Source organism: Epinephelus fuscoguttatus, linkage group LG1 (assembly GCF_011397635.1).
Source record: "Epinephelus fuscoguttatus linkage group LG1, E.fuscoguttatus.final_Chr_v1".
Lineage (NCBI taxonomy): Eukaryota > Metazoa > Chordata > Actinopteri > Perciformes > Serranidae > Epinephelus > Epinephelus fuscoguttatus.
The window spans coordinates 16574789-16602771 of NC_064752.1; the positions used below are offsets into that span (position 1 = coordinate 16574789).

Here is a 27983-nt window from a genome sequence, read left to right on the forward strand (position 1 = left end):
CTTTGACAACTCTCAGGTAATAAGTTGACTCATATTGCTTTTAATCACTCACAGGCATATTGGGAGTATAAATATGCTAAGCGAGTTAATGCTCTCAACACTGAGGTACACCTATGACTATGCTGCGTTCACATGGAATCAGGCACAATGTTTTGAGACTGAATGTGCCCCAGATTGCCTGTGCCTTTGCCTTGTGTGAAGAAGCTCTGTAACATGTGGTTGTAAATTCTGTCACGGAGAACAGCAAAAAGTTAAAATAATTCAACTTTGAATGGCAGTGCCATCTACCATTACCACTGCAGGTATTCTCTGCTGGCCTCACAGATTTTACCATCCTGCTCTCACCCACTAAAATGACATCTGTTTGGCTATCTACCATCTCCCTGATACATGTGAATGCAGCATAAAACAGATACAGTTACATTAAATCTGCCTACTACATGTAGGGCTGGAACCTTGGAGAAAATCAAACATCACAATATTTTTGACCAAACGCTACAACATCCAGTAGCTTAGTGGTAGTTGATGAGGTGGGTGTTTTACTAGGTAGATGGGCAGGTTACCAAGGAGGAAGTGGGTATTCTCTCATATCCTCCCGAGACACAAAACTTTTCTTTGGTATGCATTTTTAATTTCTCCTAGCTATTTGGTATCAGCAGGACCCAATAAGTTTGAAAAACTAAACACTGTCAACCACAATAAAGTCCCAATGTCTCCTAACAAGTACTTACTGATTGACAGTGTCTTAGCTTGTTACTGTTGCTAAAATTGGTCAAATTTGTTGCCATATCAAACTACAAACATTATTAATCATAAATAAACAAGTTTCAGCCATAAAACGTGATCAGGTTTTGGACCTTGTCCACTTTTGTATCAGTATCAGCTGCAGACTGACTTGGCAGAGATGGCTGCCATCTTGTTTTTACACTGGTTAGTATATTGTGCTCTTACTACCACAAGATAGCACAACAAAGTGTCCACGATTAAGGACAACAGGTCTGAGTTAAGTAGAATGAAGTATAGGGTCAAGTTTTCTGGCTAAAAGGTGGGTATACTGTAAAGGGCCAGAGAAAGAGGTGGGTATATCCTGTATACTTGGGTACACCTCCACTACAACACTGACAATATCAATAATGTGATGATATTGCAGGGTTGACTACTGGTGCTTTGACAAAATATTTACACAATGAGATTTTTATCATCAGTAAGTAATCATCAGTACTTTGGAAAAAATCACAAAGTGGGTAAAGTTGAATAACAGAACAGCTGATGAGTTCAGAAAATTACATTGCTTTACTGTAATGCAGCCTTTAAAACCAGGAAAAGACAGCACTTAACGATACTACCATATCCAAATTCTAAGATGATATCTAGTCTCATATCCATATATAATATTGATATATTGTCCAGCTCTAACTACGGGAGGAAAATAACATGCAGACTAGATGGATGTCAAAGCATTCAAAGATGCCCGTCATCTACGATTATGAAATGTTATATGCAAACACAATATGCACACCATGGTAACATCACTTAAACTATCTCAGCATGCTAACACGTAATCAATGCTGAACCTGTTATCTGCACCGATAACATACAGTTTATATCACAGAACAACACAATGCTGTTACAGTGGATTTTTCCTTTAACAGCTGGTCCTGTTCTTAAACATTTTCAAAGCAACACAACACATTTAAAATTTGCTCTGGACACTGTGGAAACAGAAACAGTGAGACGGCATCAGGTTATAATTGCTGCATGGACTTGCAGGAGCAGAAGGAACAATCATACGATCATATTCATGGGAGGCTCTAATGTAGAAAGGTCCAAGTTAAAGTGACAACTACTATAATTAGTCCCATTAGATGCGACAAAGAAATAATTACTTGTCACTTGTGTTAGTCAGGTCTTTAGCCTCACTGCAGTAACAGCTACACCTGAAACCTGCAGGCGTGCATGCACCATTTCACTTAAAAATGAAATGCAAACAAGATACGCACCTACTCACACACTGAATAGAACAGTCACAATGTTTAAGGCCTCCTTAACAACGTCTTTTTACAATGACACACTCAGGTATTAAATATATATCTATCTAAAGAGCTGCTTGTATCTTACTGATAAGGCAGAAACAATACGGTGTGAGTGATGTGTAAGAAACAGGGTAAAATCTGTTCCACAACATACTCTAATCCTCTACTCCGCTCTGTAATTATTTATGATGTAGTACTTGAAGATAATTAGTTTTATAAGGACACAGTTACAACTGATTTAAATGCAAGAACCTGCCACAGCTCCACTGAGGTGTGTGGGATGATAATGTGATTTAAAGAGCACTCCATCTAATTCAAAGTAAGACGCAATGAAAGCAAGAATGGGTTTTGAACAGCACAGCAGCAGTAACGTCTGTCATTGAATAAAGCCTGGTCACTGCCTCCCTCTCATGCTAATAAAATGGCAGACTGCACTGCCGTCACAGTACTTTGTCTTTTAAAAAGCATATCAACAGAGGATGACAGCCGGCCCTATTTCACCTCAAGGACATTGGCCATATACCCCAGCTTTTTTTGTCATCTGTGACACTGATTGTTCAACCTGGGCAATTTTTGCTTGGGTAAGACACTGAAACCTGAATAAAAAATATGTAGAGTAAGATATATAGTCTGCTGTCAAAGCAGCTTTTTGCTCTTTTTTCTTGCAGTAAAATCAAATCCTGCTGTTTTGTGTGTACCACGTGACAACATGCACAGTGTGTGTCCTCACAGCGATGGTAAACTGTCAGAAATTGTGTTCAAGAGTAATTCTTCAAGCCAAAAATACCACCGTAATGCTATGATGGAGACACTATTTCCAATCTTCAAAATGTTAATTTCTGTATCATATTCTTCACTGCGGCAATGATTCAATTTAACTGCAGGAACATTAATTTCATGCAGCTTGCACAACTATACTTTATAAATAAAGACACTGTGATTTTAATTATTTGCCCTTTCACTTGAGGTGCAATGAAACACATTCACAGCTTGCCTTTACATTCACCCACTCTCACCTCCACATTTTCCTCAGCCAGACCTTCATCTCACATTGCTCCATCACTTTCACCAAACTCACAGTCCTGCGATCTGGCTGACAGGATGCAGCCCTGTGCAGCTCTCTACTTCAGAAGCTCCCCAACCCCATAATGTCAGAGCTGCTCTTGGTGTTGACGCTGTGTGATTCCTAATGAAAAAAATCACCTGTTAAGACAGGCTTTAAATGTTTAATGTCATGTCATTCTGCTTTCTTCTACTTTTTAATCTCCCCTGTGACAGATGTGGGACTATAAAGTAAGTTATTTTCTGACATTTTATATGTATATTTATATTTCAAGAAATGACTCATGACAACCCGGCTGCAACTAATTATTATTGTCATTATTAGTTAATCGGTTAGGGACTGTACTTTATTAATCAGAGGAGGAGGTTGGCTTGGGTGTGATTTTATTCATTCATTCATTTATTTATTATCTTGAACTTCCCCGAAGTGACAAGCATTTTTCCTTTTGCCTCCCTGAGTGACTGGAGCAAATGCATAACCCTTCCTCCACCATAAACAACCATATTTTTTGGTAATATCCACACAAAATGTGAGTGGTATTGGAGCCAATGTGACGGGCAAACCGCACGGGAATTAAAGCTATTAGGAAAACAAACAGCTAATTTCTTGGGACTGTTGGAAATCTCAAAATCTGAAGATCATTTTTGTTTTTGGAGTTATGATAAATGGTGTAATTTTAAAGAAAACATGCCTTACAAATCTACCAGAGGGATTTGGGGTTCAGGGGGTATTTAAAATGAATATAAATTTCAACCATTTAAAGTTGTATATCCCTCCTCTAGACCTAAATATAAAATAAAGTCCTTCTCTGGTGATTAAAAAATTATTTAACATGCCTCCCCCGTTTTGCACCAACCCTTCCCCCCTCATAAATAACCAACAGTCCCTTAATCATTTAGTCTATAGACTGTCAGAATAATGGGCAATTATCCAAAGCCCAAACTGAGATATCCATGGTCTTTGTTTTGTCCAACCATCAATCCAAAACCCCCAAACACTAAGGAAACCAGCAAATTATGACTTTTAATGAGCTACAACCAGTGATTTTTGCTTGAAAGATTAGAAAAATGATTTCTACTTACTTGTTCTGTTGATCAACTAATCCACTAAGCAACTAATCATTTAGGCACTAGAAGCTATCACTTGTAACTACAATGTCCACTAATGCTTTTGTAACTGTGGTATCACTAATGCTGCAGTGATTACTAATAAAGATATATTGCAATTTAACAAATCCATCATGTTATCAAGTTGGTCTAAATGGGAATATTGTGTCATGTACATGCTTTTACACACTGATGTAATTGCAGCTCATGTAACTTTAGTACATCCATTAGCAGTCCGCACATACCTATCCATAACTGTGCAAAGGTCAAGGAAATCAATAGACCAATAGCTGGATCTGGTCAACACTTCTCGGCGATTAAGTATTCCACTCGTGTGCTGTCTGATGTGCAAACTCAAGAGAATGTGGTGCAGCAGCTACAAAACCAAAAATACCAAAATTCAGACAGGCTGCCCCAAAGTTTCCTGTGAGCAGCAGAAAGACTCCTTCAGTACCTGTTTAATTCAGTAACAGCTGTATGCCAAGCACGCCACTTTAGGTAATGGGACCTGCTTTTTATTGTGTCTGCTCTGTTTTTTTATTTACAATAGAGTTTCATTAAAGCGGACAGCAGACTTAAAATGTTTTTATTTACAGCAGTGATTTTGGGATTGTGAAGGAATGAATTACATCACAGCAATAAATAAACTCTTTCTTCCGTATCAGTGATTTTCTATGGACGTCGTCACCAGAGAGAGAGGACTGCTACCCTGGCATTACAGTTTAGTTTTCACAATGAACCCAAACAGAAGATACTTCCTGATGGAATCCAGCAGCCTTCTGTCTATATTCCTTTGGAAAACATTTCAATTTTAGATATGCAATATCACCAATCAATCAAAACTATCAAGCGTACCAGACGAATATAAAATACCTCTAGAATATATGAAGTGCCAACTTGCACTGATGATTTCCAATTTATAGTCTGCTGGTTCCCGGAAAGATCAAACATGTGAAACTACTTCAAAATATACTTCTCGCCGTGGGGTCTCGCAGTAACTTACCTCTCTGAAATTCTCGGGGCCACACTCTAAACCTCTGAAGTTACACTCCAGCAGCATGTCCTCGATGCGGTGTCGAGTACGGTTGTAGAACTCATCCAGGCTGAAGCGAGAGCCGGGCGGGCGGTCCGGCTCCGGGGCGAGCGGGAACCCCGGTGCCATGCCTTCTTCGAAGCCCAGCAGAGGGCCCATGAAGATCAGGTCGCTGTAGCTCATCTGAGACTTACGAACAAAGTTGTAGTTACACATGGTGATGGCTGGAAAAGTCATGTTTTTGGCCACTTTCTCATCCAGTGTGGTGATGTAATCATACCGGTAATAGTATATGACTCTGTCAGCTACCTGGAACAAGAAAGCGGACAGGGCCATGATGAAGACCAACGCCCACAGACCCTGGCGAAAACCAAACTTCTTGTCCTCAACAAACACGTGGTTAGCACCATGGAGCGAGCAACCGCCAAAGAAAGTGGCCAGGTCGTCCACCTCGCTAATGTTGTCCTCCTCGTCATTGTAATCGTCCACCTGACTACACCCATCCAGGTGGTCCTGTGAGCCCCCATCACTGAAACTCTTCTTCACCCGCTTGTAGTGGCCATCAAAGGCGTCCTCACCGTAGCCTCTGCCAGGCTCATCATCGGCAGAAAAGGAGATGGTGCACATGATCCGGACCGGCATGGTGGCGAGTAATTACTTTTCTAATGCTTAGAAATAAGATAAAGAGCAAGACGGTGAATCCTCAAGCAACAAGTCTGGCAAATCTGACTACTGACACAAAACCAAGATAATCCTGGAATTCAGCAGACAAGAGGAAACATCTTCAGAGTTTAAATTCTGTCTGTGAACTCAGTTAACCCTGAAAGTGAGGTCCAAATACTGACCCAATCAAACACACACTGTCCCAAAACAAAGTCAAAACATCATCTGAAGCAAAGAGCTGGAAAGCAAACCACCCAATCCGCCCACTGCCATTCACATCTACTCTGAGTTGAACTGAGATGCCTTGCCTCGGCTTGTCCTTGTGTCTCAGGGGCAGATCCATCCCTTAGAGCAATTTCTAAACAGAGAAGAAGAAGAAGAAGAAGAAGACGGAAGAAAGGAGTAGGAGGAGGGGAAAGAAGGTGAGGCCATGAGGAGTATAGGACACACAATACTCCCACAGGGCCCAGCTACAGGTCACCATGCCGGGGCAGAGTTTCACCATTTACAGGAAAAAAAGAATGAGGCTTGACGCAGTGGGAGACAGAAAATGTGAGAGAACGGCAGCCAGTGTACAGCGGCAAAAAGCACTAAATGGGCTGTTTTATTTCTGCTGATATTATTGTTCTGCACTGACCTCACTCCTCCCCCAAAAAGAAAATGATCACAGCACAGTTGTGTAATCAAATGCAAATAATACTTAGGTGTTATTGAGATGACTACAGATGAGTGACTGAAGAGGATTCACACACTGGAATATACAACACAACCTTACATGCAATGGTTTCGTTATAAGATCTGCTCTTACAATGAGTTTTAAAGTGAAGGGAACAACATGCCTAATCAAAAAAAAAAAAAAAAAAAAAAAAAAAGCTGGGATGAAAAGTCAAAGGAATTTAATTAAGACCTCCATTTGCTTATTGTTATTGCAATCTAACGGCTCATTTTACCAACAGATCTCCTCCACATGGCTGCAAGCACTTCTGTGGAAAGCAGATTAACTGAAAGCAAATATGTACCAGTAGTAGAGAGAGGGGAAAAAACCCATCTCAATTGGATCCTCTCATTATTGAATATGGAGATAAATGCAGATTCCCAGAGGTGGTGTTGGTTGTGATATGAAAAGGAAATGTAAGAGACCGATCCATCGGTATCGATCCACCTCCATTAGGCCGCTGAGATTATTTTCAGAAACATGATGGTGCCAGAAAATGAAACGTTAGATGCATTTAGAGAGATGACAGCACTCTTTACAACAAAAAACCTACAGCTAATGACGCTATGGGATACCTTTAAGGAGCAGCCGCATTAAACCTGTAAAACCAATGTAAAACGCATTACCCCCAAACCGATCCATCGTGTTGAGCTTTTAAACCATAACAACCCGCCGGCATGTTTTCATCAGTGGGGGAAACTCTAATATCAACTGAGAGGGTGAGAAAGGCTGCAGACTTGGTCAATATGTGCTTAACTGCAGCTGTGAAGATTGTCCATCACAGGAAAAAAAAACAAAAAAAAAACTGCTGACGATAAGAGAGCAAACAACAGAGTTGTGGCTTGGCCTTGATCCGGCTCTATCTTGCAGCCTGCTTACCAGCAGCGCCTGATAGCCTCTGATTCTTGAATATGTATTAGTGATCACTAGATAGCCTCCGGCATTCAGCCTGACCTAACAAGAAGGTCACGGAGCTCCCTCAGCTGCAGTCCCTAGGCCTTCGGAGAGCCGCTCCGGCATGAATATTCACACACACTAACATCTTGGATCTGGCACAAGGTGGGAAGTTGTGAAACTGCTGTGCAGGAAATTAAACTGTGAAAAGCAGTGCAGTGACCCTCTGAATAAAGTCAGATGATTAGGTTGATGCTCTTGCTGCCAAAATATCTTAATTACATTGTCAGCGCAGATTTATTGATGCTCACAGGGTTGCAATAAATCTGTGTTTGTTTTGGCATCTATGTTCCTCTCAAAAGAGATAAATCCAAAAACAAACATGATTGTGTTGCTCATTCTTTCCCATTTATCTCTTTTTTTAACGTCTTTTCATCCCTATCCTTTTCCCTGTCATTACTCATTGCTTTCAACTCATGTACACTCTGCCTCAGTGTGCATACTGATTTCCACTAGGGGGCAGCAGCAGCATGTCCAATCCTGTAGTCTCTCCTCAGGGCTGAAAACTGCCATGACAAAGCATCAGAAGACTTGAAAGGCAACTTTTTAAGGGAGTGAAGATGCAAACTGTGGTGACAAACAGTACTTTACCCTACTATTTTTTACTTAATATTGTTCTATGTGTCTAACAAAATCATAGTTTCTTTTTTATCATGGGTGCTTTGGCTTTAACAAATGAGCTGCCACTGATAAGCACCAGAATTAAACGTGATAAAGGAGCTTTTTAACTGCAAAAATTAAAGTAAATGGGTTTGAAATTGCTTTTGTAGACTCACAAATGGTGGCTTTGGGCTTTTAAAGCAACAGCAAATTGTTGTTAAATACACATTTCACTGTAACACCATTTGAGTCAGAAATGTGACTTCATTCCCTTAAAATTATCCTGAATTTATTAAAGATATTGTACGCAGGGTGATCCGAAATCACAATAGCCTGACTAATACAGACGTCATCCCTCTCAATCACTGCATATGATCCACTAGAAGTGTGAGGCAGTGTATTTTTCTGCACAGACTCTGCCCTCTGCCTGTATTTTCTTATTTTTTCTTATTTTATGTGCTCGGGAAGTTAATGGGCGTGTTCTCCCACAGGTGAGGTCAGGGCTTTATAAAGGTAGGGAGCAGGGGCAAGACTGTAAGCAGCAGGCATCCAAGAGGCACAGTGCTGTAAAAACATAAATATAATGAGAGAAAACGCCAAATCGTAACAGACAATCCTGCATATTATACCACCTAAACAGATCTGGCACATACTGTGAAATCATCCTAGAGGGGTGCCCTGGTGGTCCAGGGGCTTAAGGCGCTGACCATTAATTGGTTCCCCAGTTCAAAACCAGCTGGGGGCCTTTGTTGCCTCCTCTCATTTCACGTCATCTCTCTGTCAACCTATTAAAAAAGACCTTAAATGCCCCCCCAACTCACTGAGAAAACAAGAAGTAAAAAATAACATACTGTTCTGAGGGTACGTTTTTAACTCAGGTCAAAAGGTGGCAGTGTTGTGATGCGAGTGTCCACGGTCACAGCTACAGCACACACCCCTGGGGCTGGGATTTCAACAAGGCCATGCATTTCGCCATGGTCAGAGTGAGAGGAGCGCAGGGCAGATGAGAGGAGAGGTTTAACGCTCCCTTTCAAGTCCTTCTCACCAGCTCCGCTTACAGCTAGGATCGACCTGGCGTTGCCATGGATACATCCTGGCCGTCAGCGAGAGAGGATACACAAAGCCCATTACTCAGAACATGCATATAGTCACACAAACACACACAGAGCAACAGACACACACACACAAACACTCAGAAGGAGCAAAACATGGACACATGACAGTCTGTGATGCTTTCCTTTTCCTTTGCTCTCTCCCTCTCTCACACACAAACATACACACACACACAGTATGGACACTTGATGCTGTCATGTAATTTATGCACACCTCATAAATCTGATTTGACTCAGGATTTGAAGTGAGGAGAGGAGCACAGTCGAGTCATGACAAAATAAAGATATCACAGAGAAGAGCTGACACACTGAGGCGATGATATTAACTTGCTCACAGGCAGCGTTCAATCAATAGTCTAGCATTCATATTCTTCGGTTATTGTGGTATGCAATAGATTTGGCCTGTGCGGGAAAAAAACAAAGAGCAAGTAAACAAGAACCGAGCTCGGTCCGTTCCCAGAAGATGCTGTGGTAGAATGAAGGCAGAGGCCAAAGGCACTGATGCTGTTCTCTAAAACACAATATTATGTCCTCACCTTTCAACAGAGGCCACTGCTATCTGATACCCTGAGTCTCATGCGCAGAAGCTCCCCTGCTGGGAGGGAAATAATGTGGATAGAACAATGGCCTATTTTTTAACTGAGTTGTTGTGGCCAAACAACACATTTCTCATTTAAAGCAGTTCAGAGGAGATATGCAGCTGCATGACCTGCCCTATGATATGGATGATAGTAAAGGAATCAGCTCTGTGGTAATACACAGAGCACAGGCAGGGTTTGCCTGGTAATAGATGACAATATAGTCGAGTCGTGTTTTAAGGGGAGAAAAACGGTCTGACAGGATAGTCTCAAGAGGCCAGCTCTTTATGCTGGTTGACAAACATCTGGCTACAACAGACAAATCATATGGTTGAGACAAAGAGAAAAGAAGCTAAAAAGACAAATTAGAGTCTGTACCATGTTACCCAGCCCAGTGTTGTAAGACTCAAGACTGGTCTTGGTGGTAAGATCACGTTTTAAGGGCTGCCCCCTGAAAGTCAGAGATTCCAATTATCAGAGATTCTTTTAAGTCGAGCAGTCTTTCTTTGTGTCATTCAATGTGCAGTGTACTTCTAGGGATGTTTTGGTCTCCAGATTTTGATGCAGAGTGATCCTTCCTCACTTTCACACTGCTCTTTGTTTACAGACAGCTGCAGACACAGAGTCAGCTGCCCAGAGAGGTCAGGCTCAGAGAATGTTATCTTCTGCCTTCTGCTTAGAAGTGGTGAATTTACAGCTCCTAGCAACATACCATGATATTGGACTGATCTAGCATCAGCAAAAAATGATAGACATTTCCGATCCATCGTTAGCATAGTTAGCATGTTTGCTATATTACTGATTACTTATAAATTAGCATGTTTATATGTGTGATGTAACATTAGCACTGGGCAAACTCAAACTCTCAAACTCAACATGGAAAAAGAAGATGGCGACAGATCAGAATAGCAGTTTTGCTGTACACACATCCAGACTCATAGGGATGTCCCGTGAGCCCAAAAGCACTTCTCTCGTTCAGCCTAGGAAGAAGACACCAGCCAGTCTGAGTGTATGTGAGGCTTGGATATACTTTGGATTTCAACATCCACAGACAGCTGCGGATTTGTACCCATCGCGTGCATGCAGAATGCATGTGTGTTTTTGTGTGTCTTCTTAAAAGGAAGAGAGAAAGAGACACAGAGAGACGATGATGATCAGATTTGCTGGCTAGTCTCGTGCTGATCCGAACATCAGCCATTTTCCTTTGTTTATCTTAATAAGTTTAACTGACAAGTAATTCGGGTACTGAATAGTGAAGGTAGACGTTTAATTGTCTAGTGGACTCACTGCGCACACCCCAAACATTCACACACATATACAGTACAGCAATAAAAGGTTAATGAGGCAGAATCTTCAGTTGGTTTCTGTGAGTGTTTTTATGGAAATGTGGATCTTTCAGATCAGTTTCAGGAGTGCCCTTGGTTTGCATGTTCCACATTTTATTGAAAGTTTCGGACAGTGTTGGACTCTCACTGGTCTGTTCTTGGTCTTGACCTGAACTCAATCCCTCAAAGTTTTGGTCTCGAAACACTCTCCTTCCTGCCTGGCTGTAGGAAAAGTGCTCAAGAAAGACTGGTGTCAAATTACATTTTGAAATGAGTGAATAAAAACTGATTCATCACCAAATCCTTTTTTTCTGGTGATAGTGCCAATTTCTCCACCTTCATCCATTCTACTTTTCCCAAGTTAAATCATTATACCGTAAAACTAACACAAAAATCTCAGGTTCACTTGAGCTGGCTCTGCCACATGTGCTTGACATGTAGTTGTTTTATAGCTTTAGCTTAAAATGGGGCAAACTGAGCTATCACAGGTAAAATAAAAGTCAGAGTAAACACACTAAAAGCACTAACTGAAAGCTTTAAAGTATAGCTCCTCGTGTACTCTAAAGATATATGAGGCAAACATGGTGGCATCTGTCCACCTCCTTTAAACATGACCTTGTCTAATAGCAGATTCAATGATGAAATGACTGCTGGTCCCCACAGTCACGTGTGTTGGCGAGAAAGCTTTCATCAGAGGGATAATGGGCAAGTGCTGCTTTTCGGTCTGCCATGTGATTTGGTTATGCATTCAGAATGAAGGCTTCTATGGCTGGAGACCAATCTCAGCCTGTCAGAGAACAGTTGAAAATGCCAATCACAAGTTCTAAGAGCTTTAGTTTTTAGATTGCTTGTTTTGTCCAAACAACAACTTCCCATCATGTGAGCCAAAGAAAAGTGGAAAACCATCACATCTGAGAGGCTGGAACCAATGAACATTTTTACATTTCTGCTTGAAAAAAAAAGAGGATTAATTGCAGTAGAAAGATGTAAATACTTTTGTAACTGGTGTTACATAACCGAAGAAAACAGAAAAAGGGCTGTGGCATTCACTAACATCCAACACTGAGCTTTTAAAAGGCTTGACTCTGTTGTTTAACTTATTAGTAATTGCCTAGCAATGTGATGCTACAGTTAGCGATTATTTGTATCGATGTCTGGCAACCCAGTCTGGTGCACATCTCTCTTTCTCTGGCTGCGTGTGTATGTAAGACAGGGCCGCTTGTTTGAGTGTTAATGTGTGAGGTGAATCAATAGAGCTTCGCCTTTCTACTTGGTAGTTTTAGGCTAGTCATTGTGGGACGGCAAGATGGTTCCTGGGTGTGTCTATAAAAATGCAGCGTGTTGATATAAACATTTCATACACCAGATGTAAGGCAGACCTGCTGATGTTCATATGAGTCAGCTGTCAGTGTTTGTCTCCATTAGTAGAGACTCCACTCTGCTGTGTAGTTTATACACTTCACTGATTTACTAGAGAATGACACAGTAACACTGGGCTTCATCATTTCCCTCTCTCTTACGGTTAACTATTATTTCAGTACTGATTAAAAGTCATTTTACTTTCACAGCCTTGTATTTATTATGTTCATCTGTAGTGTAGGCCATCCATATCATCCATATTTTCTCACTACATCTCAGCCTTTCTTACCCTCAGGTGTACATAAACTACAGGTTATACACTTTTTAAAATCCAAAAATGTGAAATCATCAGTTATCGTATTGGTTGAAAAAAAAATCCATATTGGTGCATCCTTAAGAAATAGCCAATGCAGTAACAGACTCTTAGTTCATATTTGATCAATACTGCCTAATTTTATACTTTGACCTGAGTTTGGGCTCAGTTCGAAAGAGATCGAGAAGGATCTGCTCAATCTGCTTCTGCACTCTTTCTACTTTGTGTCTGTGGTGGTTAGCATATAAAAGAGAGGAATCACAATCTGTAGCTGGAGCAACATCCCTTGAGCCAGCAAATGGATTTTTGCTTGCAAATGAGCAGAGAGATCTGGATGCTGGTAAGATGAAAGTTTACCACAGATCATTTACACACACTACCCACATTATGATATAAAGCTGGTTGAAACTCAGCTCTATGCTCCTTTGTCTCAAAACTGTATTTGTAAAATCACCTCGGTCAGTTTTGCTGGAGTAGGCATCCAGTGGCCACTAAAAAAACTGCAGCGTAAAACACCTCAACCATGGCTGTTGTTACGTAGCTAAAGCAAGAACAAAGATTCACTCAGTATTTGTGGTATTCTGGTGGTTCAGCTGACTAGGTTGCACGTTGTAAGACTGTAATGTCAGAGTTTAAACTCGATCCAGAACAGCCTGTTTTACTCCCACTTACTACCAATTTATTGAGCTTCTCTCCAATTTAAACAATTATCTTAAAAAAGGTTAAAATCCCAGAACTCAATCTTGAGAACAAAATAAAAATGACTCATTACTGCTAAAAATTACTCACTGTCTGACCGTGGTCAGCAGCAAACATAATGTCAAACAGAATGTGGCTGGTTCATTTCTAAAAGCCAACAGCCGTGGGGTAGAAACTACTCCCCGAAGCAGCTGGTTTGTGTCGCTGCCTGTTTAACGCTGCAGAGCAGGATCTCGCTTTCGACTCACTGACACTGCCAACTAAAGTCTTCAAAGAAAGTTGTCTTCCACAGCAAAGTGCGACTTTCTTCTCTAGGTTCCTGCCCACCTTCGCCCACTTGGTGCCTCGGTCTGCGCCCTAATAATGCGGCAATGTTACCAACAGCAGACGACACAGGAAAACAGTGGGTGCTACTCATTGGGCAGTAAAGACAGGTCTTACGAGGGATTTCATTGAGATGCAGACTGAAGTCAAAGACACAAATGTAAATACGAGAATGAGCTACAGGAGGCGCACGCTGCATCTCAAGCAGTGTTGATATTTATGATGTGCTTGAAATTTACACTATGTAGTGATGGGGGATCTAATATGCAGCTGGTGGCATTCAGGCCACCTAATGCTTTTAGTGTATGAAAAAAAAGAAAACAAGACTAAACTGAAACAGATACAGCGTAATGCTGTTAAGGTCAGTGCAATTAGCACCACATTGAAGCTGGAGATAGATGCCAGATGGGATTTATCGCAGAAGAAGACAGATGAAATCAATGGAGATATCATATGTCTGCCTTTGAAATCAGTGGAATCCACGGAAACACCAGCCTGTTCATATCAGACTCACAGACTTCAGAGCCTCCTCCTCCTCTCTCCGGCTCTGATTGACGTGTCAGATGTGAACAGAGCTGGGTCAGGGGGCGATGATAGCCGCTCTCTGATTGGCTCTCTGTCCTGCTGCATTACACAGCGGCACCGGCTCCCTCTGAATGTGATTATCACTCGGTCCAGCCCATTACCTCCACACTGAGGTCGCCTCTGTCTCCTTCTCACCTATTTCAAATCAGCCTTTTCTCGTTCTATCTCTGTTTGATTCATTGTGACTTTATCGCTCACAATTTCTCCTCGCTCTCTACCTTTCCCTCTCTCTATCTCTATTACTAAGACGAGTACCAGTGGGGCAGCCGGCTGCTTTTTAACACGAGAGCTGAGAGGGACACAGTTATCAAGCTGAATGGTTTAAATATGTCACTCGGTGGCATTTTCATAAAGCCAATTCATAAGGGCAGGCCTGGAGTCACACAGCTTGGGGATCTCAACACTAATATCAGTGATTACTGAGTCTGCTTTCAGGACCTCCATCTGCGTCATTTCATACATACCAATAAACGCCAAGCAAGCTCCCTCGATATGCATGCTTTCACTCAGTCTAAACCCTTTAAATAGACAATAAGGCTTATATTCGCAGGTTTTAACAGTCATCCTGCGTATGCATTATAATAAATGGACATGCTGAGGCTGTGTTTTGAAAGTCCAGGGTCTTTACTTTGGCTCAGACATAATGTGTTTTTGTCTGTGTCTTGTTATTATTGCTGTCTGAAACCCATGCAAATAACGCGCAGAAATTAAATGACAATCATGACATTTGCTGTATTTCTTCTTTCGCCAGACATGCCGTATTACAAGTCCATCAAAAATTATGTTATATATGCAGCAAGCAAGGAATTCTGATATCAGTGTATCATTTTCATTATGGTTGCAGAACAAATGTCATTAATATTGCACTGCTCTAAAATAAGACTCGAGTTGCTTGAAACTCAGCGTGGATTGTGACTCAACTTCCCTTCTAGTCACACAGCATGAGCACTCTGGTTTTCCTCAGATTTAAAGAAAGTGGCGCTGACTGAAACTCTCAAAAAGTAGCAGGGAGTCAGCAGGCTTGGTGTGTTTTTCTTCAAAAATGTACATCTTGCAAAGCTTCAACCACAGAATTCTTTACTAATAAATGAGTTTGGGAAATTAACTTTGTTATGGGACGTATCAAATTAATTATATACACCAGCGTTTAAACCCATAGTTCACTTGAGGCTCATCACAAAGCCCAAAGAGCTGGGATTTAACACCTCACTGTGCATGTGGATCCTTGACTCACTGACAGACAGACCCCATGTAGTGAGAGTGGGCGGAACTCTTCCACCCTCATTCTTTAAGCGGGATTTATACTTGTGTGGCACACCCTACACTGTTGTGAGCATTTATACTTGTGCGGTGGAATGTCTGTGTCACTCTGCAGTTACACCTCAAAAACACTAGTCTACGGCAGAGGTTTCTGCGAAGTGCTATGAAGTTTAGTTGATTCATAACACACCTGACACACACAATAAACATAGCTTAAGAGAGACTATTTCAAACACAAGAACACAAATTGGCTTCACTATAATTGGCAGCATTCACAGACAAAGCACTTGTCTTTATCTGGGCACATTTCCCCCACAAATACAACATGCTAATGTTATTAGCACAGACCTATGACATTTTTACATTGTATAAATTAGCCTAGGGACCAGCAAAACCAGGGACAACAGCAACATTTAACAAAGGTAACTTTAGAGAATTCGACTTTAAAAGGATAAATCCACGATAAATCAGACACACAAGACTTAAAATGCTATTTTGTGGAGGCTTTATTGTTCTCACAATTTCTTGTTTCTTATCTGTGAAATTAAAGTAAATAAAAGCTTTGTTTCCACTGAGGTAAATGGTTTCAGCTTACAAAAATAGACAGGAGGTCTGCGCTGCCGTGAGGCTATGGCGTAAGTTTTGGTGTAGGCTCTACATTGACATAGAGCCTACGCCGTAGCTATGGCATTGATTCAACACAGAAGTATAAATTCCACCTTACACTGGAGCACCCCAGGGCTGCTATTTGAGTCCCCTGCCATACTCCTCTCTATACATGACTGTGTAGCTTTTTCCACTCCAACACCTTCATCAACTTTGCTGATGACACAGCTGTGGTAGCTCTGATCACAGAAAACAATGAAAAGGCCTATCTGAAGAAAGAGATGACCTGACCTGCTGGTTACAGGACCACAACCTACTCCTGAACGTCAGCAAAACTAAGGAGATGATAATGACCTCCGGGAAGAAGCAACAAAAGAAGTGCATACTGACTCAGTGGTGTCTAACGCAAAGCAGAGACTGTTTTGACACTGACACCTGAAGAAATTACAAGTATCCCCTCAAATACTGAAGACTTTCTACTTCTGCAGCATCAAGGGGTACATCACTGTCTGGTACCAAAACTGTACCGACCATGACCGCAGGCCCTGCAAAGCATGTCTCATTCAGCTGAACAGACTATAGGTGCTGCTCTACCCTGCATAAAGAATGTTTACACCAGGTGCTGCAAAAGTAAGGCCAGGAGAATCATTGACGTTTCCAACTGCCCAGATAAAGGCCTTTTCACCCTGCTGGTGTCAGGAAGAAGTTACTAGTTACACCAGGCCAGCACTGAGAGGCTCAGGAGGAGCTTTTACCTTCAGGCCAGAAGGATCCTAAATGAAAACCCCGCCTGAGACAAACAATGTGAAGGAAATGACAGCATTACATTTCACTGAAATTGTACATATGATTATCTGTGAGAAGTCAATTGATTGAAATTTATGTTTTTGACTCAAAAGGTGACATAGATGATAACCTTAAAATGTTGCCAGACCTGAGTCCCGACAGTCCTGTATACTTTGACTGTGGTAACACTACAGTATGTGGGGACCTGCTGCAATTTATAGGACTGTGATGACTTTAGGTGTTTCTCAAATCCAGGTGGCTAGCTTGCTTTGGCTGTCTCGTAGTGAATTTAACGGTCACTGTGGTTCAAGTTCTCTATAATTGCAGGGCTGATGGGTCAATCCCTCCTGGCACCACAAGGCAAAGTGTCCTTGAGCAAGACACTGAACCACAGCTGCTCCCAATAGGGAGGCCAGCACCTGTGTGTGAATGTGTGTGATGGGGTGAATCAGAAGAACACTGCAAAGCGCCTTGTCTGTTAAAGGTAGAAAAGTGCTTTTTAAATGCAGTCCAGTTTGTAACGCTGTAGTACAAAACTGGGCTCCGTTGCAGAGGACAACACAAAACACCAAGAACAGGTTTATCAAATCCAAGGTTTCTGTGTTATCTTCCATATTTTATTTTCAGATCTTACTATTCAATGCATTTTTTTTTTTACTCGTTAATTTGTGTATGTTTTGGCGTTTATTTCTCTAACATTTTGCTGTTACCATGTTCTGCTATTTTACTTAATTTATTTTATTGTACAGCACATGCTTTATACATAAATTTGATTTGATTTGATTACCTGAGATTTCAGGGGTCAAACACGCGAAGGCAGCCAGCGAAGGCAGAAAAGTACATTCAGGGAAATCACACAAAAGGCAAAGTCCTAAGTCCAAGCAGAGCCAAAAACCAAGGAATCAAACATGAGAAAATTATCCTGGAAATCCAGACCCAAATCTAGAAAGATTTAGGGTCTGGCCATCAGTAATGAAAATGGCCCAACTCGAGGGGCAGCACCAAGCATGCATTTGTAAATTTGTAAATCAGAACAATACATGGGGTGACGTATCCAGAGCTTAGCTACCAGCAGAGCTAACTGGTAGATTAGACTCTTGCCGTATCCGGTCGGCAAAACAGCAAAAACGTCCTTCTTGCAAAACAAAGACTCGAGCGCCATCTTCTGTTCCTCTTTTAGAGAAAAAGCCAAGTCTAACTCATTCATTGTAGTGGCCACAGCCGTTTCAAACAACTGGTGTTCAGCCGTAGCCATCTTGCAATGTTTACTGACTGATTCCGGACTTAGTCGTCGCAGCACTGTCGTCATCTGTTCAGCTTGCCTCTGGCCCGCCTATATCAGATACACTGATGTGATTGGTGCAGCTCGGTTCCAAGGGCATAAGTAATGAGTATCATTACTGATTGCCAGAGTGACTCGCTGAGTAAATTCAAGTTGTGCCCTGGAAAGCACAAACACACTAGTGTGACAATGACAATCTGGCAACTGAATGGGGGAAACACTGGGCTTTAAATAGACAAGGGTTGATTACTAACTGCACACAGGTGAGTGGAACAAGACACAGATGAAACACATGAGGTAATCAACAAAGGCGGGAAAACTCAGGAAGAAACACTGAACACAATGAGAACACATTTCAAAATAAAACAGGAAGTGGAAACAAACACGAGCATAAACTTGACAGAATATCGCACAGTTAGCATTCAACATCATCAGAGGTACTAGTTGGTGAACCATCACCTCTGGCAACAACAGGAGTAGCAATGGGAGTCAACCAAAAAATGTAGGCAAGGAAATGTCTGATGACGTTGTGTCATGAGGAGACTGTGTGCTCCAGCTAAGTTTGTGTTTTTTGTCATTTTGCTATAATAGCTTGCAGGCACTGGGAAGGGTTCTTTTCAACATGTAAATATCAGCACTGGTGTTCTCTGGTGTGCCTTTGTACTATACTGAAGGCCTTCTCTTTACACTGGTGCCTGTCGTTAGAGCCATCTGAAGGCAGCAGGTATCTGTTCAATCTGCAGTCTCTAAGTGAAGTGATGCTGCACACTGTCACTGAGCCACATTCTCACACGACAGATCTGCTGCGTACATTTGTGCAACCGCCATCAGACTGTTGTATCATAACCACAGAAAAAAGAATTAAAAATCAAGCATTGTTTTCAAAAGCATTTTTTTCACCACATCGTCCAGCCCTACTGCTGACTCCATAATTTCAGCTGTTAAAATGATCATGCCACAATGAGTCAGAGCTTGGCAGTCATCATCTCACACCAGCACTCAGTCTAATCGGTTATGAGCCGGAACACACACCGCTGCTGCACGCCAAGCCCAGAGGACTAACAAGGCAGGACACTGTAGCTGCGGGACACATCAACGCAGAGTTGTATACACACATGTCAAGGCACAGTTGGAAGCCAGTATGCGCATTTTATCAGTGCCAATTTGTTTGGTTTTTTTCCCCCTACCCTTCAGTCACTCACACAGACGCACTCAAACACATGCCCACATGTGACGCTCACACATAAAGCTATGTTGACAACCATTCCATCATCACTGTAAAAAAAATTAACGGGAACCTTTCAGGTTGCAAACAAACATGTCCCACCGCCATCCCTCAACAGGTGATGGACGGCGGTCAGCTGAGGCCAGTTTCACCGCTCTCATCATAACGCGATCAAGCATGGATGTGTGAGCGAAAGCACCTGGTGCATCTTTGCTCCTGCTTGAGTATTCAGCAGCGTTACCTCCAAGGAACCCTCAGGAGAGTAGAGGAGGAGGGAAGGTGGAGGGGGGAAGCAAAGAAGGGGCGGTAAAGGAAGACCAGAGGGAGCAAGAAGGGTGGGAGAGAGGGAGGGTGGGAGCCAGATGCCTGGGCTTAGATCTATTTGTCATGTCAGATAATATGACAAGCGCTCCAAGGGGGAGTTTATAACTAGATTATTGAGAGTACCTCGATTTATTTGCAGGACTAAGAGAGCCAACACTCACGAGAGCCTGACGCACTCATCACTTCTTAAAACAAGATTAGATTTTGTTCATTTGCTAACTGGATTATGGTGTATCTTCGAGTAAAAATGAAAATTTGTCAGAGACGTGGATAGTTTGGATAATTGGGGAAGCATCAGCCACGGTTGTTGATCTCGCCAGTTTCACTGGGAGGGCTGCTTTAGCAACCTTAGTCCTCAAGGACTGTAAAATGCATGCGCTCAGTTCTCTGGCTATCCATCCAACCATCTGCTGGCATGACCACTAATCTGTCTGCTACATTTTGCACTTGCTTTACAGCATTTACTATGTTTAATACAGGCTGCCAGGTCTGAATCCCAGCTCAGACCAAAGATTCACATCGAGACAAAAGGGTTTTAGAATGTTGCAGGGAAAAGTTGCAGCAGTGTGAAGTAGCCCATCTCAGCTCGACTCAGGCTGGCTGATGGTGTCACCTGCGACTCAGCCTGTCAAGTGGCTGGTTTTAGGACGTAAGGCATTTTACTTGTTTCAACAGCTAATCAACTTGTAGCAAAGTCAACTGGTTGACTCAACCTGTCAGCAGACGGCGCACTCACTTGCTGTGGCAGACAACCCTCAGTCCTCTCTGGGCCCTAGTCTGTCTCATTTACATCCCTGTGACTGTTGGCACGGCTGTTGGTCTCCGTCCTCATAATGGGTCAGTGTTTGATCATAGGTGCCCTGTATGTGTGCATGTCACACGCACACACACTCATTAACTGATACATCTGCACTGGGTATTTAAATCATTATGGTGTATGTGGATGCGGCCCATCTGAAGCTGTTCCAATGCTAGAAATGTAACTGTGGCAAGTATCTTACTCTAACTATCCTCATTTGCATTTTAACAAGCTACAAATTACATTCAGCTACAAAATAAGCCTGAAAAGCTGGAAGTTAGAGCGTAAGTACAGAGAATTGTTGCTATGGAGTCAATACACAGTCTCGTAGTTGCAAGTTTTAACTCAGCTCGTTCGGAATCTTTGGACTTAACCATAGACTGTATAAAATAATGGACGTAGCTAGTCTTACATCACATACTGGTTGTTGGACTTCCATTTCTAAGCCTTGAATTCAGCATTCCAGCCGTTTCCATCTTGTTTTTTTGGAGCCAGAAGTGGCCATATTTGGATTAGAGAATGGAGCAGTGATGGGGCGAGGGGTTGATCTGACTCATAGACTGTAGCGACACCTTGCACAGTCACTCAAGCAGCCCGCCCTTAAATATGCATAACTTCTAGCCTTAATAAAATGTCAAGGGGTGAATTATGTAAGGGATAATGTATGACGATAATGTACACCACAAAGGGCATTATCCTGTTTATACCATGGTCACTTAACAAAGAAATAAAAGTAAGAATATTCATTCATATTTTTATACTTTTTACAATCTAAAGTGTTTCACAAGCCATAACTCGGTTTCCTTAGTAACATCTGAGGGTTTACCTAATACCTGAAACAATCACTGCCATCCCGTGAGGTTCTTATGCAATGGAAACATTATTCACAACTCGGTAAACAGGATGAACCTTAGTTATGACCTAGAAACAGGAGATATTCTAGTCCACCCAGCTCATGGAACCCTTTGACCCAGCTTCTAGCCAGGAAGCCAACATTATGCTAGCAAGATTAAAAGTCAATAACACTGCATACAGTTGACAAATGGTGAATATAAATTGACAGTATCCAGCCATGTCATTGTCCCCAAATCAATATCAAGATGTTCGCGAACAAACGATACGCCATGTGTAATGTTAATGTTGGCTGCAGCCTCAAGTAGCGAGTTGAATAGCGGATGGGATGTGAGATGATTGCTTAAGTTCAGAGGGGCAGTGTAGTACCTGCAGCGTGTGTTGCAGTCTCCCTCCTGTGGTGTTCAAAGGATGAGACACTGAAGGACTACTCTCACTGTTGTAAATTAATAATAAAAAGATTACAGATACTGATACTGTTATGTAGCCCAACAGTGAACAGACAGGTCAGAACTACTTTGTAGATGTCCATTATCAGTTATCTGCAGCCAACAGACCATAGTATAAATAAAAATTCACTTCCCACACAGTTGTATGAAGAGGGAAATTTGCTGTAGAGACCAAAACCATGTTTTTGTAACAGGCTGTAAACATGTTTATTTCTGCTATAAAGTCTGGCATTTAAACATGAGGGTCTGTGGGGATTGACTCTGTTTTGGAGCCAGCCTCATTGGCTTCATCTTTCACCCTCGGACGTTGCCGCTCGGTTTGAACTGGCCTTAAAATTCCCACCCAAGGCAAAGCGTAATTTTCCATCCCACAGTGGAGCAGGTGGGTGGAAGTCACACTTCAGTCAGCAACTCTGTGTCCAATAAGTTCATAATGACTCTGTCCCCATGTGACTGTTTGTTCCTATAAATGTACCAAAAGGGGCTCGGACACATAACAACAGTGTTAAACATAAAAGAACTGACGTTGCTAAAACACAGGGGAGTGATTTTTGTTCTTTTCTACATTCATAGTCTGTATGAACTTAATACAGAAATGACGAACAATTCAAAACGAGGTCAAGAAAACAGGAAATAGGAAAAAAGTTCTGCTTTGACCTATAAATCAAGATGAAAAGTCATTTTCACAGTTGTCAAGGTGTCTGTCATCGTGTGCACCTGAAGTCACTCTCCAAAATGACACTGAAGCCAAACTCGAAAGCATGTTTTTGCTACTGTGTCATATCCAAACTGTGATTGGAAAAAAACAACAACTTTGCTTTCATGAAGTTCCTGAGAATGTCCTGAGAATTAATGCAGTGTTTAATACCTTACATTTACCTCCTAGGCCTCTAATGATGGTAAAAAGATTAGAGAGCCATCAACTTAGTGAAGATTAGGATCTGGACAGGCCTTGACAGCGGCTCACTATATGAGATTTACCATTTCCTCATCCCAAATAAGGGCCTGGCTGCTGATGAGAAGGGGGCAAAATCAATACGCCCTCCTCGTTCCCATGCTCAGTAAGAGCACGAGGCACTAAAAGAGGGTCAATGATTTAGCGCATCTCTTCCTGAAGGAAATTAATAAACATGAGAGTGCAGGCTTGCACTGTGGCATGTATGCCGTTCACATCAGAGAATGATGGGAAAGTTAATTCAGCCTGCTAAGATAGGTAGCATCGAGAGACGGAAGGTCACTTCTATTTCGTTTTGGCAGCGCACACAGTTCTGCCTCTCTTCGCCTTTAATTTTGTTCTATTACCATATCACTCTGTGTCTTTCCTGGGGGAAAGCTGTAAATACCGTTATTAATTTGGACGAAGACATTTCTTTTTGGCTGTGTTTTCTCATTAAGTATGCGGCTATAATTCAAATCTATCCAAAGATTCAACTTTCTGTTTCACATTTGTATTTTCACCAACTTGCAGCGACTTGAGGCATATACAAAGATGAAGAAAAAAAGGAAGATATGTTGGGATTTACATGGCAGGGAGGGAACACAATCAAATCTGTGTATTAGAAAAAAGCAGCACTTTCAGAGTAAACCCACACGGCGTCTACATCAACAAGAGGCAGTCATTAAACTGTGTCCTGAGGAGGTGCAGTGACAGCTTCAAGTAGTTTGGTATTATACCACCATGCCCAATTTACAAGCCAGATGATATTTGCATCAGAGGCAGAGAATATTCCTCAGTGAAAACACAGCTTAGGGAAGAAAAGCATCTTCTGTTATCTGACTGATAAGGACAGCGCTACTCGCGTCTTCGTTATTTTTCTTGCTAGTTTTTCTTCCGCCTCTAGAGTAAGCTCCTTATACAGTATGTTTTCCCCCCACTGAATAATGGATCTGAGGACCTAAAATTGGCCACATGCCTACACTTTATTTCACTGATTTCACTGATTCAGGGCTTACAAAGCTTTGTATTTACCCCACCAAAGTCTGCATTAATAAAACTATTCTTAAGTATTTACAAACAGCATGTTACTTATGTAAGGAAGCAAACCAATTGCCCTCTTCCTTCTCAAGTAACTTTTATTCACTTCAGGGATTGAAATCCTGCCTAGAAGGGATGGTGCCTCAGTCCTCTTTGATAAATGCTGCAGGCAGCTACCTGGCTGGATGATTTAAATTCAAAGGGAAAAAAGGCTGTACTGTATAGGGAGTCTCGGTTCATTAGGGCTCTGTGCTGAGAAAGCTGGATATTATAGAGAGAAGCTAGCCATGGTTAGCTTGAATATAAAGTCACCCGAATGAAAACCCAAGCATGTTTTCCATCAGGCGGCGTAAAGCTGCTGCTAACCAGGAACTTTCAAGTGAATGACTCTGGGAAGCTACTTTGATGTAGTTGACAAGGAGCCAGTAATGAGGAGGTTGAATTTGCTCTCACTGGAGCCCCCCTCCTCCCCGAACCTCTTCTCTTTGAATTAAATGATTGCGAGTCAGTGTGCTGATACCACGCGTCTGTCCATTTGTTGATACTGCTCGTCTCCCCTGCCGAACACCAACTGCCACTGTTTGAACTGGGGGGGTCACATTAGCCTCCTGCTCATGACTGAATCCCTTCACCAGCTGGGAGAATCTGTGCAGCAAAAGTAAATAAGACATCATCTAAGACCGACACATAAAATCCGCCAAAATAGTGTACTTGACCCAGCTCTGGAGCCAGGCACTTAACCCCCCGACCTAGTCCAGCTGCAGACAGTCGGGCTGCATTCCTTTCTCTCTCTATCCAGGGTTGCCACGTCAGGATGTAGCTCATGCATCTTTCACCATTTTTGGCTGCTTGGCTGAGTCAGCTTTAGCAGGGAAAACAATGAGACGCAGAAATGTGAATAAAGTGGCAAAACAGCACACTTGATTTCAGTCGAGACGCCTCAAATCAAACCCGGGATGAACATGCACTGTAACTGAAATGTGTTTGAAACAAGTGGGAGAAACACAAAGTGTAAGAAAACAGACTGTGATGTTTTTTGTTACAGCTGCTCTCTGCTTATTTTTTTTGACTTCGCTGTCAGTTTATATGGTATCAGATATGGGTCACATCCTGGAATAGACACAACCAGTCATCCACAAAAAAAGAGAAGAAGAAGCAAACATGAGCAGCAATGCAGATGTGAACATGAAAGAGCGGAGTGTGAATACAGCCTTAGTAATAAAGATATCACCATGCTGTTAGCGTGCATTGCAAACGTGTCAGTAAATATTGTGAGTAATGTTCAGCAGCAGCCAATTAGATACTTAACAGGTAAAAAAGACATTTTTTTGCTAATGAGAGCAAATTGCAGCACTATTATTAGATGAAGAGGTGTGTGAAAGCCTTTGGTCTTTGATGCTTAATAGTGATTTTGACGGAGATAAAATAAAACTACTGACACCTCAAAAGCAAAACTTGCGTCTGCCTGCCTAAAAGTGGAGCTGTGAGAGGAAGTGGAAGACTGTGATTAAACAGGGACAAAGTAATTGATATTCCTCGCAGGACCCCGGGGCTCTGCCAAAAGAGGGAAGGGGGGGGGGGCGTAGAAGAGGGGGAAAAACGGAAATGTATTACTCAACGTCAGTAATGACCATAAACATATAAATCACAGGGAACTGAGGCTGTAGCTGGGAAAATGAATCAGGCACTGCTATGAGGGGGAAGGTTGAAGGGAGTGCGTGAGGGATGAAGGAAGGGATGGCAGAGCAGAAGAAGTGAGGAAATGAGGGGAAACTCGCGAGCTCAAACAACACTGCACTGCAGGGCGTCTGCTGGTGTTATATCACCACTCACTTACAATTACTGACACGTCTCAGCAGAGGATTTCTTTTGAAAACCAATGCTTGATGCATGACATATCAAACGTTGACTTATTTTTTTCCTTCCACATGTAACAATCATGGGCGGATTATGAGACAGTTGGTCCCTGGGCACAAATAAGGGAAAGGCCCTGCCACTTCTCCTAAATAGGAGCAAAACACACAGATTTTGTGGTGATTTTTGATTGAGATTTCAGGATTGAGATTTTTGTTGTTGTTGTTGTTCTGCATCTTTTTGTGCCAATTTTTGAGTGTGTGTCTCCTTGCGGTTGTTATTTATCTCTTTGAACTCATTTTGGATCTTTTTTTGTAGTCATTTTGTGCGTCTTTGTAGTCATTTTGTGTCTCTTTGAGATCATTTCGTATCTTTTTTTAGTTATATTATATTTGTCTCTTTGTAGTCATTTTGTAGTAACTGTGTCTCTTTGTACACATTTTGTTTCTTTGAGGTCATTTTTTTCAGTCCTATTCGTCTCTTTGTAGTCATTTTGTGTCTCTTTAAGGTATTTTGTGTTCTAACTGTGTCTTCATAGTTATTTTAATACGCTTCATAGTCATTTTGTGTCTTTTTGAAGTCATTCTGTGTTTTTTTGTAATAACTGCGTGTCTTTTTGAGGTCATTTTATGTCTTTTGTGAGGTCATATTGTGTCCCTTTTAGGCCATTTAGTGTCTTTTTGTTGTAACTGTATGTCTCTTAAGAGCCACGTTGTGTCTCTTTGTGGTGATATTGAGTTTCTGTAGTCATTTGTGTCTCTTAATAGCCATTTTGTGTCTCTGTGTGGTCATTATGTGTCTCTTTTAGGTCATTTTGTGGGTTTTTTTGTAACTGTGTCTCTTCAGTCATTTTGTGTCTTTTCTGAGGTCATTTTGTGTCCCTTTTAATAGCCATTTTGTGTCTCTGTGTGGTCATTATGTCTTTTTGAGGTAAATTTGTGTCTTTTTTTTAGTAACTATGTGTCTCTTCAGTCATTTTGTGTCTATGTTCTAACTGTATCTCTTCAAAGTCATTCTTCATAGTCTTTATGAAGTCAGTTGCGTCTCTTTGTAGTCATTTTGTGTCTCTTTGAGGTCATTTTTTGTCTTTTGGTCGCAACTGTGTGTCTCTTCATAGTTATTTTGTGTATTTTTTACCTAATTTTGTGTCTTTTTCTAGTCATTTTGAGTGTCTTTGTAGTCATCTTGTGTCTCTCTGTTACTTTTGTTTGTCTCTGAGGTCATTTTCTTTTCTTTTTGGTTGTGTTTGTCTTTTTTTTGTTCATTTTAAGTCTGTTTGAGGTCCTTTTTGTCTTTTTGGTCATTCTTGTCTCTTTGTAGTTGTCTTGTCGTGTTACTGAAATTTCTAAGTTCTTTACAATACCTTTAAACGTCAATTAATTAATATCCCAGGCTTTTACTTGCTTCAATCACTGAACTCAACTGCCGCATATATGTGACCGGCTTTTAATTCCTTTTGCATAAAACTCTTGCTTAGCAAAGATGGGAAACAGCTTTCCATCAAATTGTTAATTAGAGACATAGAGAGAGCATTGCCACGCTTGTGTTATGGCACCTTGGGATTATGGCACAGGGCATAGCACCTCTGTTCATCCTCTTAAAACCTATTTACAACTTGGATTCATTTTTATGAAAAAATGGTTCTTTTGATTGCTAGACTAAAGGACTATAAATAATTGAGGATTGGACACATGTTCAGACTGTATGACCCCTTTAGATGAGTTAGCACTCTTTTTTCCATCTCTCTTGTGTACTATGCCTGTAAATCTGACTGAATTATTTCTGGTGCTCATGGTTTTAGTAAAATTAATTGAACAATTGAACTGTGGTGAATCTGACAGAGCTAACGATGTGTAGCGTGTCCATATCAACAGAAGTTTAAACATTCTTATTTGTATCCAAGATAAAAGCAGCTAACTAACATTAGCTGAGGGAGGAAGCGGATGACTTTTAGAGATTTTATACGCTCAAAGATCCACAAACAACCAGACCCAGCGTCTAACTAAGCACACATTTATTTGTTAAAACATGTAGTCACACCTGGCTAGTAAGAGGGACTTGGCGTTTAAGTGAGGCTCAGCTTTGAGAACAGCAGATTGACTGTAGTAA

At 41.5% G+C, this 27983-nt stretch overlaps 1 protein-coding gene across 3 annotated transcripts in view; it reads right to left on the bottom strand.

Moving 5' to 3' along the window:
* asic1b (acid-sensing (proton-gated) ion channel 1b) overlaps window positions 1-27983 on the bottom strand; it is a 237842-nt gene that overhangs the window by 74895 nt on the left and 134964 nt on the right. Inside the window, exon 1 of one of the 3 annotated variants that reach the window (XM_049575088.1) lies at window positions 5206-6214. The exons of the other annotated variants lie outside the window; for them this stretch is intronic. Coding sequence (XP_049431045.1) covers window positions 5206-5877 — 672 coding nt within the window. The 5' untranslated portion in view covers window positions 5878-6214. Of the gene's footprint in view, window positions 1-5205; window positions 6215-27983 lie in introns of those variants that run through there. 3 annotated transcript variants of the gene reach the window in all.